Source organism: Antedon mediterranea, chromosome 2 (assembly GCF_964355755.1).
Source record: "Antedon mediterranea chromosome 2, ecAntMedi1.1, whole genome shotgun sequence".
NCBI classification, from domain to species: domain Eukaryota; kingdom Metazoa; phylum Echinodermata; class Crinoidea; order Comatulida; family Antedonidae; genus Antedon; species Antedon mediterranea.
The window spans coordinates 3450693-3468239 of record NC_092671.1 but is presented as its reverse complement, the minus strand read 5'-3'; the positions used below and the strand labels follow the sequence as shown (position 1 = coordinate 3468239).

General features: G+C 31.8%; 1 protein-coding gene across 1 annotated transcript in view; it reads right to left on the bottom strand.

Moving 5' to 3' along the window:
- The window catches only part of LOC140040093 (uncharacterized), a 40324-nt gene that overhangs the window by 9447 nt on the left and 13330 nt on the right, over positions 1-17547 (bottom strand). Inside the window, exons 4-14 of the mRNA XM_072085769.1 lie at positions 9072-9202; positions 7620-7838; positions 7051-7188; positions 6298-6380; positions 5711-5869; positions 4552-4648; positions 2369-2578; positions 1630-1896; positions 1117-1234; positions 567-701; positions 148-275 (exon numbers count right to left, since the gene is read on the bottom strand). Of these exons, the coding sequence (XP_071941870.1) occupies positions 148-275; positions 567-701; positions 1117-1234; positions 1630-1896; positions 2369-2578; positions 4552-4648; positions 5711-5869; positions 6298-6380; positions 7051-7188; positions 7620-7838; positions 9072-9202 (1685 nt within the window). The remainder of the gene's footprint in view (positions 1-147; positions 276-566; positions 702-1116; positions 1235-1629; positions 1897-2368; positions 2579-4551; positions 4649-5710; positions 5870-6297; positions 6381-7050; positions 7189-7619; positions 7839-9071; positions 9203-17547) is intronic.

Genomic DNA, 17547 nt, shown 5'->3' with positions numbered 1-17547 from the left:
AAAAAGAACAGTCTATCTATTAACAGAGAGGACAAATAATGGTTTATTATAATCTCAATTGTAGAGCCTTTTTCAATTCCATAAAGGTCAGCACAGTATCTTGTATCTGACCTTCATTTTGTAACATATTCTAAGCTGTAAATTTACCTTGGAACGCTTGTGGCAGGGAAGGCGTTAGCGGTAGTTGTATTGCTCGTTTGTTAACTCCTAATATGTGGTACTGCGGTCCGTCGTGTGTCTCTGTACGCTGGTAGTGTACGCCAGGAAATACAGCTCTATAACAACAATAGTATTTTATTTATTTATTATGAAAAATGGAAATATTATTTATATTAAGTCTGTTATTATCTATTAGAAAAAATAATTTATCAATAAAAAATGAAAATGAGATTAAAACAGTTATTCAATGTTCGTATTATAATATTTTATCTATTAATTATAAAAAATGGAAACATTTATATTATAATTGGTTTTTTTTAAATAAAATATTTTATCATTAAAAGATGATTGATTATGATGTTATGTAATAAAAAACCAAAAAAATAAAAATGTGAATGGCGACTTACTTTAAGCATCTTCCAAAATGTGTTGAAGATAGTATAGCCTTTTGCGATGCTTTACTACACGAAGATAGATAGCTTGCGTAAAGGTCCGTCCTAGCAACCTTCCCATTCACGTTAGCTTCATATGTAGCATTTAACCTTTAAAAAATAATTTGCAAAAATGTTACTGGTAAAAAGTTGAATTCTTCCAAAACAGAAAGCTGGAATTTATAAATATTTTTAGTAAGACACTATCCTGCAATTGTTGACATTTTGTAAAAATAATGCATAATGTTAACTAAAAACATTAAAGTGTGCCACTTTCACATTTTAAACCGTTTAAAAGACGGAACAAATTATCGCAATAGATCTATATAGTATTTATTTTTACTTAAAATGCAGATTGTGACCTTAACTTAGATCATAGGAGTAGTTTCTTTAAGTCAATAGACATCCTTAAGTTAAAAACTGAGGCAGTATCAATCAACCCAGTTCTTTTTATTTTATCCAATGTTCATCTAACCATCTAATGAACAAACAGATAATGAGAAAAAACAAATACAAAATTAGTTACCATTGGCAAGCAAACGATTCGTTGTCTGGGTCAGGATTTGGTGGAGTAGGTCGCAACGGGGTACCTGAAACTGCCGATATAGTGTTCTGGGATGACGGTCGTTGTAACGGACTGGAGCCTGGTTCCGAAAATAAACAATAAGAGAGATGATATTGATATTTTTTTTAAATGAAATTATCAATAATATGGTAGCTTGTGATAATATAACATTGTGAGTAATCACCAACTAATTATCCATTATAGATGAAGAATTATACATAAGTATACAATCAATCAATATATTCTATAAAACTAAGGAAATGTGCAAATATGTCACCAAAAAGTTATGAAAAAGGGAACTTAAAATAACCAAAGCTTTTAAAGCCCTTAAAAAGCAGTAAGGTAATAAGAAGTTTTAATATCAATAAATGGCAATTATATTGTTTCTTTATTTTAGTCTATAAACAATTATCTGGCCAAATCTATGTTCTATTATTTCAAATCTTCAATTGACATAACAAAATTTGTACTCACGAGCCAGATGTACCATCGGTAGAGGTCTCTGGACAGGCGTTGTCTGGACTCGGTTTACCCCCGTCTGTGGCATAACCTGCTGTTGTAGCTGGGGGTTCATTGGGGCAGTTGGCATCGGTGCCCGCACCTGAGCCATGGAACCTTGTTGGTTGATTGTAACGATGGGATGATGGATGCCATCAGGTGCATGGTCAACGATCTTGATACCTATGAAAGCATCTTGACCAAGAGACTGTGCATCCAAAGTTACTAAACACACTAAAACATCTATAAAAAAATAGCATAAAAATACTAATTACATTTTTTGAATACCTTTAAAAAAATTTGAGATGTAAGATGTACTACCAATACTTAAAGATATATTGTCTGCCAAAAAAACATTTTTTTGTTGAATGCCATTTTTATGTCCCATAATAGTTATTCACTTTTACCAAAAAATGGATCACGAAATAAATTACTTACCTGAAAAAAACTGTAATTTAAACCAAAAGGTTTTTGGTTGAATTTAACCAGTTATCTTTTTTATTCTTTGATTTTATACATTTTATAAGTGAAGACATTAATTATTGGGGTTTTTTTCTGCAGAATGATTGACTTAAACTACAAAATGGCATATTCAAAGTCTAATTTTATTAATGTTAATTTTTCTTGCATTTGGCGAACAATACATCTTTAAGAATGATCACATGCGCCTTATTAATCATACTAGATCAATAAATTTAAAACCAAAACTACTTACCAATACTTCGATCACTTTCTACAATATGAGTGCAAGTGACTTCTCCTTTCTCAGACAATATAAGTAGTAACTCAAGCGCACCCAAAAGAAGTTGAATATCGTGAATTGTGAGCACCGCAACCACTCTGTCATAAAGTCTTTGTTCAAGACATTCAATGAGAATTTCGGAATTTCCCACAGTTTTGCATAACTTCTCTACGATATCCATAGCTGAAACAAATGCAAAAATAAAGTTTCAGTTATTTATTTATTTATTCTTTTACATCAAGCATAATTGTATTATAATATTTCAAAATAATTACATTGTAAACCAAAAGAACCCCTTCAAAAATTAAAAAAACATCCCAATTGTGGTATAATTTTATTATCAAATTTGCACACTATTTAATTATGCAAATTTTATTTAAAATGTATTCCGCTTATTTTTGTAGGTAATGATGTACAAATAAATATATTATAAGTAAATAAAAGTAAGTATATCCAAATATTTTATAATTTAGATTACCTCTTACAATAATGATCTAAGTATTTATTTATTAATTTCAGAAATAAATTTTGCAAATTTACCTCATATGCCTCTTTACATAAGAATAACATTTATTTAAATGATATGAAAATAAAATAGCTATTAGAAATAAATTTCACAATTATATCATAATTTATATAACCTCTGAAGAGTTATGAATCATATTTTCGAATTGATGATACAAAAACCCTTCTCATATTTAAAAGCAACTTGCAGAAATATAATACTATTATTTTAAAAAGTAATGAATATTGTAGATCATCTCTTCCCCTAAAGTAATTTATGATATCAACTACTTAGTTGTCATTTTTCAGATTTAATAATACAACAAATGTACTGTAAGTCTTTATTGAAATTGTAAAATGATTTTGTCTTCTGGGAAAGCACTTATAATTCTACATGTTTTATAAATTGTATTTTAATTATTTGTAAAGCTGAATTCTTGTTCTTTTATGAATAAATCTTTGAAAGGAAAATTATATCTATTAACCATTTCCTACAAAATTCAAACAGTTTGTTTATAGTTTCCTTTTATTTTACAGCATTAATAAAAAACTTTCGCTATAGAAAATAAAGGTTGTAGACATGTGCTACAAACCCAGGGACAAAGGTATAATTCACAAGTAGATGAAGACTGAAGATATATAGTGAAGTTGCAGCTAGGTGGTTAGCGTTATATAGCCTTCAAATGCGAAGGTCTAGGGTTCAATCCTAACCTAGTGCAGGTTTGTAGCTCATGACTCTTTCTAGCCCACATCCTAAAAACCTCCGCTATGGACTCTTCTACTCCACACATAAGCCTCAAATTAGACTTAGTTGATAAGCAGGAACATGATATCATAGTTTACAGTAGTTAACCTGTAATCAGCGAGTTTCTTGCTTAGGGATACGTATGAAAGTGTAAAAATTGTGTGTTATTATGAAATAGATTATTTAATATTAACATGTTTATTAGATAAAATTCAGATTTTTTTTTTCAATTCATCCAATGTTTAAAATGTTTATACTGCAACAACAGTCATAAGTTTAAATGTATTCTCGTCTTGACAGTTAATTTCCTTCTCATTTCGTAAATATACCGAGTAAGTCACATGATCAACTTTAATTATGGAAGTTATCTATCAACCTATCAACTGCGAGTCACCGCAATTAAGCTTGATGATTCTTATAACGTTATCGGCACGATCTGTTTTTCTTTTTATAAGTTAAAAACTTGGCATCCCCTTTCGGTTGTTTAAGATTATGGTGTTGTACGTGGTAGAGCTGTCACACATTATCTAATATCATTTCCCTTTGACAAAGTTTTGACAAGTTCAATTAATATATTGGGAGTGCATTGTGGGAGTCAATAGTTCATGTATTAGTGTGCCTTGTGGAAGATGACAATTCAATTTATGTGTAGAGGGATGCATTGTGGGAGATATAGTTTAATTTATGTGTAGAGGGATGCATGGTGGGAGACAATTAGTTAAATTTATGTGCAGTGGGTCCATTGTGGGCGACGATAGTTAATTTATATTTATAGTTCAGTTCATTTGTTGGGTGAATTGTGGGATGGGGATACGAAGAGAAAGGATGTGAAAAGAGGAAAGGATACATATGTATCCTACAATCAGCCTGACATAATGCTAACCTATGTATATATAAAGTGGCTTACCTCTTAACATAACGTATTTATCCTTATCATAAAGTCCTTTATAAATTGTGTGAAACATGAGTTGTGAACTACGATAGTCAATAGGATCCAAGTTAAACTGCAAAATAAAAAATAATCATATTTTTATATCAAATAGTTCACAAGGAATGTAAAAAAGTCAAAAAGTAAAACAAATAATAAAACATCTGAAAAAATAAAAACATAATATTTTTATTGTCACCATCTGTCTCGTTTTAGATTTTAATTTGAATCCTGAATTTAAACTGAAAATTAGGACAGAAAAAAAAAATTATACATATAAACATTTGCTGTTTACTTAAGATTAAATACTGTAAACATTTTCAAAAATAGTAATTACAAAAACAGGAAAGTATGCAAAAATTAAAAGGAAACAAATATTTAGTGATTTGGACAAGAATTCATTTTTGTTGAACTTTTCTGTAAGAAATTGCTAATAACCATTCAAAAAATAAGTTGCTCTGAGTGAGTAAACTGTATGGTTAATAAATGTCTTTTCTTTGGTTTGACGTGTATAAGCACATGTTTAGTAATCTTATTACAAAAGGAATTTCTCATTGAAAATTGTAGTCTTTTGTTTGAACTAACAAAAGAAAAAAAAAACAATTATAAATCCCTCACAATCAAATTTCCGAAAATTCAATTAAAAGTACTGTACCATTTTAAAACAAACAAAGAATAGATACAACAAAGAATATTAATACAGTAACCTCTATTAAGAGGACATTTTATCGACCCACCAAAATGTCTTAATAAGGATGTCACCTAAATAGAGGTTGGCCGTGTTAAAAAAATATACAGTAAAACCCCTATTATGGGTACACCTTCAGGACCCAACAAAGTGTTCCCTTAACAGGGGTATCTCCCGAATAGGGATTGACTTTAGCGTTAATATTGCCCCTTGGTGTTAAAACATATAATGCCCTTTGTTCGTTTTACGTGAAAGTGTCCCTTTAATAGGTGTGTCCCCTGAAATGATAGGGGTATCTTAATAAACTGTTTCATGGGACAGTGTCCCTTTAATAGGTGTGTCCCCTGAAATGATAGGGGTATCTTAATAAACGGTTTCATGGGACAGTGTCCCCTTAATAGAATGTCCCAAAGGTTTGACTGAATTTGAAATGTTAAATAAACTACTTACTAATTCTGCTATGTTACTTAATGTGTCCATTCCAATGTGTTTCAACGTAGAACAATCATTATGTGAACACAGTAATAAGAAACGATAAAGTGTCCGATGACGTGCCATTACATGTTGGTTGTGCTTCTCAAACGATAGATTGCGTAATATTATCCCAACCTGTCATCGCAAAAACAAGACCGATATTAATTGCTTTAGTTATTTGTTTAAACGTCAAGATAATGGAAACTTGCTATTTGTTATTATACATTTGGTTTACTAAACCTGTTAAAGAAATTTATTTATTGGAAATCAAACACACTGTTTTTTTGCAGTGACTGTCTCATAAACTTCTAAATTGAAACAAATTAAAATTATATGTTGAACAGTAACAAAATGTAGTTTCTGTAATATGTGCAATAGAAGATAAGATCCCAAAATGTTACTTATCCAGATATACATACATTGTAAAAAAAAAAATGTTTCATTTTTAGGAATATTCTTCCCGTTTCATGTACTTGCTCAAATTATGTTTCTTTCTAGATGTTTTATTGTCCAAAAAAGAAATAAAATATCATAAACTCTATACAAATTGTCACGACACAAACCTGTAAAATACGACTTCTTTCCACATCTTTTATGCCCTCGTTCCTTTGCGCAAACAACAGAGAGTCACTGAACTTGTTTATATCTGCAAATAAAAAATTATACAAATAAAAACAGCACCTAAAATCTTGCTCTGGCTATTATCAGCCAGGTGTGTGCAAATATAGTAATTATTATGAACAGGACAGATTTATCAAAAGCCAATGATTTTGCCTTAAGTCAGTTTTTCAAAATAACTTAAAAGCATATTTATGCATATTTCAAATTTCTAAAATCTTAGATGACAAAATCCATTCTTTATGGAATAAATTAACTGGTTTGATAAAAGAAGCCTCAGATTTTCACCTAAACTGTCTGGACAAATTATTGATTAAATTACAAGTCCATTTGTTTTGGAACTATAGAAAATCGCAAACTTTCCTTAAACCAGAAATCAAATTCTTTAAAATGAATTATGAAAAATCAGAAATATTATAATTTCAATACAAAATTTAATGGAAAATAAAAAAAATCAGAATTTGGCCAGAAAAGGAGTATCTGGTTATAGTGTAAGTAAGTCAGTAAACAATAAATTTACCTCGGATAAACAAAAATAAAATGCAATCAATTGACCAAACTACAGTGTACTCATACATCTCAGTAGAATTAAAGCTGAACTATTTCCTATGCTAAAACTATACAAACTTAATTCTGAAAATAGTTAGGAATTGTAATAAGAATCACCTCACCAGCCAAATAAAAGTGTAAAAGAATACCTTTAGGTTTTTTAGAGTCTGGTCCTATAACTTCTCTTATTTCTTTATCTTGCACTGTGTCGTACCAATACTTGACAAAATTACGATCTGTGTAAGTTTTCCAACTGTCATGGTACACATTTCTGTAGCTCCCAGCACCTAAAATGAGCAGATTCCATTAGCAAAATCAAAAGAGTTTTAAAAGTTTTTTCTTAATAAACAAATAAAAAGCCGAGTCCTTTATTCTTAAAGTCTATGAGAAATAATCTACAGTATTATGAGCTCATTGTACTAAAGTCGTGGTAGTATGTGGTAGGGTGGTTAGTTTATTTCACACCGCCATATCCTCCCTGGTATTTTGCTGGTCTGGAAGTTGTCAGGAATTGAACAAATGTCTTTTTCTGATAGAAAGAACTTTTTAACAGTTTTTTTCTTCATGAACAAATAAAAGCCGAGTCCTTTATTATTTCAGCCCGTGGGGAATAAGCTACTGTACTCAAAATTCAGTTTAGTCAAGTGATTCTAACAACTTGGCTACTGTAACTTCTCTGAAAACATCAAAATGAAATAAAAATAATAAGTTTTCTCACCTTCTAAGAAAATGCCTACATGTGCAAGCAGAAGATCGAGTAGCCTAGGTTCCTGCTCCAGATGTAAAACATGCTTACTCTCATTAGATAAGAGGGTACATACATTGAGTGCAAAGTCTACCTCATTTGGAAGGCCACACTCAAGTGATAGCCTCAGTTTATCGTAATCTGTTTGCTTAATAAGAGTTGTTTCCATGCATGTTGTTATGCGGACATTATCTGATAAAAACAAATAGATTAATGAATCGTTATTACAATGTGTATCAGCTAAATTACTTTAAAGGTAATGTAAACATAAGATAAACAACTCCACAGTAATAAGCCGAGACATGCATTTGCTGATGGGGTGGATTCGTATGGGTCCTGTTATGTCTGTATTAACAGCATGTCAACAACACTCACAATATGTTTTCATCATGTGAATACATACCGTACTGCAAATAATAGCCACAAACATATTACAATTTTAAATGATGAAAAGTCAAATTCACCCAACATTCGTGATAATCTAAAGATTTAGCAACATTTTATACACCTGCAATATGTTTATTTCTCTTATTTCGAGTGTCTTTCATTTATATTAACAGGTATTTTTTTTATATTTATTATATTATAGCATTTTAATTACTATTTTGTTTGTGATACTGTATAGACAAAAATAATACAGTATTAAATTACTGTATACTGGCCCATTCAAGACACCCACCCCACAACAGGGAACAATGGCCAAAAAAAATTGTAGAAAGAACCAATAGTTCATTAAAATTAATATTATTTATAATTGAATTATTTTATTATGACAATTTAATATTAAGTAGTAAGAAAATATAAAAAATAATTTATCTATATCTATTATCAATCAATAAAAATCAATCAATCAAAAAAACTATTAATAAGGATTATCATTTTTGAAACTTTTTAAAATAATTTTATTAAATAATAATCAAATTTAGCATTCATAAAAACGTATGTTTCAACATAAAAACATCTTTTGTTTGAGAATATTAACTGTGTAGTGGTTTTAGCATTCATATAGGACAATCTCTTAATGACATGTGGTTTATACCCTTACAATTTAAACCACAGGAAACCCAAAGTATTTAAACATGTGGATTGTGTACTAAGTCTAAACAAAAACCAATTATTATTCGAAATTTGAATGACAATAAATCAAGTATTATGTTAATCTCATTAAAAAAAACTGGAAACCATTAAATTTAGATTTTAAATTAATATTAATGCAGCTTTGAAAAATAAAGTGTTGTTTTTGTGTTATTAACACCGAATTGAATAAACAAATTGAGTAAACATTCTTGTATAAAAGTGGTTATAATTGACAAAGGCACAAAAAAACATGTTAATAATTAATCTAAATTTTTTACTTTGTCATCAAGCCATAACCCAAAGCATTATTTTATTTTTTAATTAGTTTTTGAAAAATGTATACAGTACCTGGTACACAACGACCATAGCTAAACTTTTGCGCAGTACTATAAGATATGGTTGTACGTCCACCCTCACCGCGTAGCACCTCGTCCGCATCTTCTCCTCCATGATTAATCTTTTCATACGCCACTAGACACCTACAAAAAATAACAAAGCTGGATAAATATTTTTTTTTTTTGAGAAATTCTTCAGATTCTTTTGTTAGTTCAAACAAAAGATTACAACTTTCAATGGGAAATTCCTTTTGTAATAAGATTACTAAACATGTGTTTATACATGTCAAAAAAGAGAAAAGAAATTTATTAACCAGATACAAAATACTAACACATAATTTATATGATACTTGAAGGAGTGCTGTACGAAAAACCTTTGAAGGCTTCCACACAGCCTACAGTAAATTCAACCGCTATATACATACTAAAAGTAGTGGGCTTTTTTTAAACTACCCTTTTTACAACCAGCCATGCCCTAGACTCCAATGCGCTCTCGTGAAAGAAAAAGATCCTCCAAGACTAAGAGAACTATCCTCAGAATGAAGAAATCATAGAAAAGGGACTTTCCCATACACTCCTTGATGGTCAATGTCACACAATGCAACTCACTGGCCAATAGGACTTGAAAACCATGTTTACTCATGAGATCACTCATGCATAACAGGTTGCCATCATTGTACAGTGAGGACTGTTAAAAGGGAAATTCCCTACACATGTAATTAAGGACAATTTCTGAATGAATATCACCAAGCTTTACTACTATCTACCCACACTTGCTGCTTTATTTCAATACTAAACTTGACAGCTGAACAGTTTCATCGACGCATTAGCTGTATTCATACCATTACAATTATTACAATGGATGTATTGTAATTGTATTAATAAAAAAAAATGTTTTAAGGTTGTTTTTTTATCATTTAATTATTTTGGAATAAATTATGGCAACATATTTATTAGATGTAACATTAGAACCTCCTACTTGGGGCACCCGTTATTCAGAGGACATCCTTATTAATTGGACAATTTCTTTTGAAGGGCAATACCGTATTTTTCGGAGTATAGGTCGACCCCAAGTATAAGTCGACCCCCAACTTTGCCCTAGAATAACGTTGATTTTGGTATTACCTGAATATAGGGTCGTGTTCGTACGGTGGTTAAAATAAGCGCTTAATTTCACCCATGCCTCGGGTTATAAATTGAGCGTTGTTCGTACTTGAAATATTTAACCGCTTAAATGCTTAATCGACGAATCACAAACCGGAAATTACGTTTTAAGGTCAGTTGTCTTTACAACCTACGACCCCATTTTCGCACGCTAGTTTCGTGTTGTATATTTTTTACTCGCGATCTTTCTTTACAATAACAATTACTTGCTACCTTTTACACTGCTTATCCTTGCGACAAACCTTATGCCTCTTAACGCCGATAATCCTGCCGAAATATGCCTTCTCCTGACGACCATTATTTTACTCATTGACGAAGAATTTGAGCCCAATATTACACGACGGAAACACCACCGACCAGCGGCTCCCCGACCAGCTAGGCCTACTAAGCTAAGCGGTCTACACCAACAAGGACAGCACCAGCTGACGATCGCTCTCGAAGCGTGTATGGAAGAGCTTCGTAGGAGAAATGACGGCCCTAGGCAGCGAACGTTTGTCAAAATTTGACACATTGCCTCTATCGGAGATTTATTATCCTCGAAGGCCGAGTATAATTGGATTATCGCTGAAATAACCTGCAAATTTGGTGAACATTTTACCTCGAATTTTTTGTAGCCTGAGGCAAAAGTTAATTGGATCACGCGAACGGAAATCGGGAATAAGCTGGTATTTTCAACCCCTACGAACAGGCCCTAAGTCGACCCCCAAAATCAGCTAATAACACAACTTACTTTGAAGTTTAAAGAGGGCTAGAAATGTATGAAATGTGGTTGTTTGTTTATAGTATTAAGATGTAATCAATAATATTTATAAGACAATCTATTATTATTATATGTAAACCACAATGACTTCGCCGCAGTCTTCGCCAGCCTATAATAAATGACAGCGATGTAGCGTTACAGTACTTGCCATCAGCGATGTTTTTTCGCGTCACTCGAATAAATTAAAACAAGTTTTCCGTTAGGAGGCTTATTAAATTGTACAGGCGAGTAGTTGTAAATCGCGTTATCTGTAAATGTACACGCGCCCAACTAAGGAGAATTTATTTTATGAATAGACATGCGCAGTAATTGTAATTACGAACAAACAAACTGCGCATGTGTATAGATGAAAATATCGCGCAATAACAAACATGCTGCATGGACATTCCAATGTCGTGTAGTTCGTTTGTGGTGTGTGTTACGATGTTTTCGCGAGTGAATACGAAAGCATATAAAACACAAACGAAAACTATTTAATCTTAATTATCTTAAAAGCGTAATATAAACATCAAAATGAGTCTTTGTGATATATTAATAGTACTTGTACCAGTACTTGTTGGAGTTGTATTATTTTGTACAATGTAGGTATTAAATTGAAAACTTCTGTGAGTGATTGATGATAGGCCACTGACCTTGCTAGGCCTTGACAGCTGATGCCTTTTGAACAAATTTTTTCGGCTTGATTTTTTTTAAAAATTGCATGGTCGGAGTATAAGTCGACCCCCCGATTTTGCAATTAAAATTTTCCCACAAAGTCTCGACCTATACTCCGGAAAATACGGTATATAAGGCCTGTTCAGGGACAATCTTATTAAAAAACGTACACTTTATTGGGTCCTAAATAATGTCTCCTCAGAGGTTCTACTAGTTTTTACATTTATTAGTATGCTGTACTATATACACAGTTAGGCATCGTCGTAAAACCATTAAAATCTGTCTGACAGTGACAAACACTGTGATTGCCTGCAACAAAACATGCAAGCCTGATATTTTGAACATAAAAATAGAAAAAAAAACCATCTCTGAATTCATAGCAGTGCACTGATCTTGTACACATGTGAAATACTGTACTGTACATCATTGTCTAATGTACATAACAGACACACTATGTATTGTCTGCCCCAAAACATATAAGATATTTAAATACAAATTGCCTCTCTGAATGCTTAGCACTGATGTTTTACACATGCTTGAGAATAGTCTAAAGCTCGGTCTACACTATCAAACTTTATGTGACAAAAAAATGTGATGTGCCCATATACAGTATAGACATGATGATGTCATACAGTATCACTATCATATTTAGGTATATCGCTGTCATATTTGGGAACATCACACTTTTTTTGTCAAACTAGTTTGATAGTGTGGACTGAGCTTTTACGCTTGGTGTACGCTATCAATATATGGATGTGATGTCATATCACTATCATATTTGGGCACATCACATTTTTTTAAACTAGTTTGATAGTGTAGACAGAGCTTAATGGTAACTGTAATAATTTGTCTTGTTGTCATTTTAGGCAATCCATCATCATCACATACACATTATTTTATCATTGTTGCCTTCAACTGTTATGATTTGTAGTATGTCAATCACATACAAATGACTTTTATCCACAATTCTTTTAATAATAATACGATACAGACACAATATTCATTATAAAAAGCAAATTACTTACAGTAGTGTATAGTGCATTAATTTTTTTTCTGATATAGTTTCTGTTAACATGTGGTTCTTTAATGTGTCATGTCAGGTCAGAGTAGACTTAATATTTAATGTTATTTCCATAGCTGACTTTTAGTAGACTTATAATGTAAAAACTCTGTCACGATCCGACCCAAGAAACCTCATCTATAATTTATATTAAATTAACACTTAAGTAATTTTCATCTACAAAGTGCTAGGTTAGCTACATGTAAAACCGTATTCATTAGGACAAGGCTTCTACAGTAATTGTTTACTTTTGTAGACAAATAAATTAAAATGTCAACTCGTTTCAACTCAAAACAACTTTAGTGTAAGTAATTAAATATCCTCTATTCATACTTATACTTATTTATACAACAATTCGTGAAACACAGTATATTTCCTAAAATACAAATGCGACAAACAAATTCTAGTGATAAAATGTATTTTCTCCTTTTTCTTAATTTAATAATGTAACAAAACTTATTATTAAATTACATAATTTTTTCATATATTATTTTAGTTTCATACTATATTTTGATAACATAAAATATCCCATTATTTTTGTCAGTAACAGATGTTATAAAAAGAAATAAAAAGAAATAAAAACAGCACATAAAATTACAATGTACTGTACAGTATACTCGACTTCAATTTTCTAGCTAACAAAACAAAACAATTCAAATTTACCCAAGTAATTTCTTTTTATTTTACACTTCAGTAGATTGTATGTATACCGTATATTTCGGTGTACAGTATAAGTCGCACCTGTGTATAAGACGCACCCCCTAACCGAGAGTAAAATATCGGTATTTTTATATCGTCGATGTATAAGACGTACTTTATATTTCATCAAAACAATGTTTTTTTAAATTGTAATCAATATTATTGTAATAATATATTTTGCTATTACAACGGCGTCCTTTATTTAGGTTTTTCTTCCCTAGGCTCGGCGGTACCCAGCCTCAACCAGAAGGGAAGTTCCCCATTCCGTCAGTTCTTTCCAACTTGTTATTCATGAGTTTCGCACCCGCAACATTGAGTGCATGACCGTGTGTGTAACACGTGTGTGTGGGCTAGCCTCGCTCGATCATTTTATCCTTATACTGTATACCTACTGGTTGTGTGTCTGTGTATTGGTCAACAATAAATTATTATCGCGAAAATAAAGATGGGCGTGATTGTTCCTCGCTACCACACCAAGACTGCAAGCCCCGATCGCAACAATCATGCATCACGCTCTCTGCTGCTGCCGTGCCGATCCACGATTGATATGAATGATGGCATCATCACTGGAACATTTGAATTGGTAGCTCGTCGTGTGTACGACGTCTTCATCATCAATCACTGGGGGTACAGCAGTCGGCGATCGTGCGTATAACTATAATACTATTCCAATCGTAAACGTTTCCATAATGAACAAATCTTTTATCATATAGTTTAACATCACGCTAAAATGCCTTGAAAACTAGGCAGAAGCAGGTTGCTGTTACGTTAGTACACTGTAGTAGCTACCTGTAGGCCTACTCTTGTCTTAGTACTACAGTAGGCCTTACCTGAAAAAGCCCAGGCCTAGCCAACAATATGTACAATCTGTACTCTTAGTACTAGGCCTTACCTGAAAAAGCCCAGGCCTAGCCAACAATATGTACAATCTGTGTGGTGAGGCATTTATGTTCGGTGTATAAAACGCATCCTTAATTTAGAGGTAAATTTGCGTGTGAAAAGTGCAACTTATACACCAAAATATACGGTAGTCTGATTTCTTTTGGGGTCAAATAGATAAAAATTCCACTAAATAAATTCTTCAAGTGTACTACTGTAAATTATACACTACACATAGTTTAATTCATTAAATGAAATGAAGTTGAAAGTATTTTTTTAAACATAGAGTAATCTTCTACATAATAATTTTAGCAGTATACAGTAGTTACATTTTTTATGAATTCACTGTACAAACAATTTCAGGCACATAAAACCACTGAAGCAATGTTTATGTGTAAATTGATTTTTTCACAATTGATTATGGTAAATAAACATTACAATACTTCCGTTTACAGTATTCTTATTCTGAAAAATAGTGGTGTAGTTAGAAATACCATTTCTTAAATAAATAGGCCTAGCTCATGACAATCCTAGTGAACCATACAGTTCCAGGAGGCAAATTTTAACTACTTGGTTAAAATAAAATGGACCTGAAATGGATTTTCGATTTTTTTCATTTTAGAATGATGTTTTGGGGGCTATTAGGTGTTGCTAGAATGTATATTGTTACAAAATATAAATTGGCCCTTTTAGGGAAAGGCCCTTTTGGGGAAAGCCCCATTTGAAAATCCAAAAAATTTGCGGGTGACGTCACTTTGCGAATATATTCCTATCCCTCCAATGGACAATTTGCAGTTTAGTTTTTTGGCTATAACTCTTGAAATCTATGGAGTATTTTCTAAAAAATGCTTGTGCATTTGCAGAAACGTATTTAGAATTTTTTTTAGATAAAATTATTACCGTATAAACGTTATTCATCGAGTAAATGACGATTTAAGATCTTAAAATCAACGGTTTTTTTCTGGCCTGGCAACGTTGTCCGGGATACAGCTCCGTGCGCAATGATGCGTATCCATATTTTCCGTTCGTGTATTTTGTATATTCGTTCGTAATTTATACTGCTAAAATGTGTAATCTTTAGTTTTTAGTTTAGCAGAATTAAATTAGTAATATGAGATGATAATTTATTTGTCACGAATCAGGCAGTTCGAAAACGAATTTTATTCATATTTTACTTTGGCTTGACAATGAGCGCAGCAAGTTGTTGATATCGCTTTGGTCCTTGGATGCACATGAAACGGAGCCTCGCCGCATGATGTGGGTGGTGGATCGACTCCGCGCGCTGGATTGGGGACCTAGGCCTAGTAAAGGTTTGGGAGGTAGTAGGCCTTCTAAATTTGGGTTTTAGAACAAACGAAGTACATTTTATAGGGACCTACAGTATATTTCAACAACATTAGATATTGAATAAATTACTATTAGTGTCAACGCTTCGCGTATCTTTCCAGGCCGTCGATCATTCACCGACTATCGGGCGGCATACACGCTCTCGATATCATCGTGTGTATATGTGACGTCGTGAATATAGAGGCTTCTGACGGCCGTTGAAATAGAATATTGCAATGGCGTGAGTAATTTTCGCTAATTTACCATGGTATCTTAAAATTTCGTTTTTACTCAAAATACTATACATTTTGTTTTTATTTGTATGGGTTTGTGTTAATTTGATACATTTAAATAACATGTGTGAATTTCTTGAAAATCAAAATTCCATTTCAGGTCCATTTTAAGGCCACAGGTTCATACAGTAGTACAGTATTACAGTCTTGCATTTGAACCTTTTTGTTAAAAGGAAAGAACCCCTCTATAAATGTGATAAAGGCTTTAAGACTTTCAATGTTAATTCAGATAATAGTTTGTAAATATGTGATTCATAATTTTTATAACAATTGCCAGTTGGTGAATTTTATATAGATTTTTTTTTATATTCAGTCAGTTGTCATGACAATCATTCAATGCTGTCTATTGGTTGAGGAGAATATAAAATGCATTGGATGGAACGTAATCTACTATCAATTACGACCTGAGATATGAAAATAATCATCATCTGTAATATTTCTCCTCAACGAAATCATAAACCATTTTATAATTGGATTGTATGTTGTTGCCAAATGCAAGTAATAAAATACATTATTTTTTAAGTTCGGTGAATTTTGTATTTTTTTGCATTAAAAAAATGTAAGGCTATATATTGTAGAATTTCATTACATAAACATATTGACACTACAAAAAACAGGGAACAAACAACAATAGGTTTTTGTATGTATCACAAGGCGAGGGGGGAAATATCCTGATTTTTTTCTATAATTTGTAACTTTTATTTTTTTGTGGGAAGGGAGGAGGAGCTGTTTTGTAATAAATAGAATTACTTGAAAAACAAAGACTACTTCTAAGTAATAATAATTCTATTTTGCTTAATTTGCCCTTTAAAATGTTATTAATTAATCTTCAATCTTCTTCTTTAATTTTCCAATAGTTTTCTTTGTTATATAAAAGGGTTATGGTTTTTCAATGCAAAATACTTTGGACTATGAATAATAAATTTGTACTGCAAAGATTTCAGGTAGGATAACAAACTTCTTATTAAAAATAACTTCAACAACAAGAGAATCTAGTGAAAACTAGACAAACAAAGAGTAAGTTGGACTATGAAACCATACATAACACAACACTACAGCATAGAAAATGGATTTGCCTTTGTGTTAAAGATTGCACACAGAGTGCAGCCCTCACGCTTCACTGAGCACAGTTTTGTTATGTTAATTAACAAGCTGTACAGACACTGATCTTGTAGTCCATGATAAAGTACAACAATATCACAGTTCAAATCAGTAATGTAATAACAAGCATTATTAATATTAAATATTTTAAGCCAAAACAGGATTATAATTTGGATATAACCAATTTGTTAACAGATCAAGAAATATTTTGGAAAAATGGTTATGTTTAATACAATAACCTAAACAATTGTAGAAATACCGCCTGGTGTAAATGTTCGTTTACTGTATTTTCATAATAACAGCTGATCGTTTTATTTTTTCATACAGTTGTGACATAATTGCTGTTTACATAAATTAGGCAATTAAATATTGACTTTAATGTGAAAATTCATTGAGTTTGGTTATACTGTATTGTAATTAGCTTCCGTTTTTTTTACTCGGAGTGCCCGAGTCTAGTACTCTCTCACCTTCTCTTCTTCTTCCATCTGGACACACACTATTGAGTAAAAAGTGCGATTTATAAAGTACTACTCCTCCCTTATTTGTTGTAGTA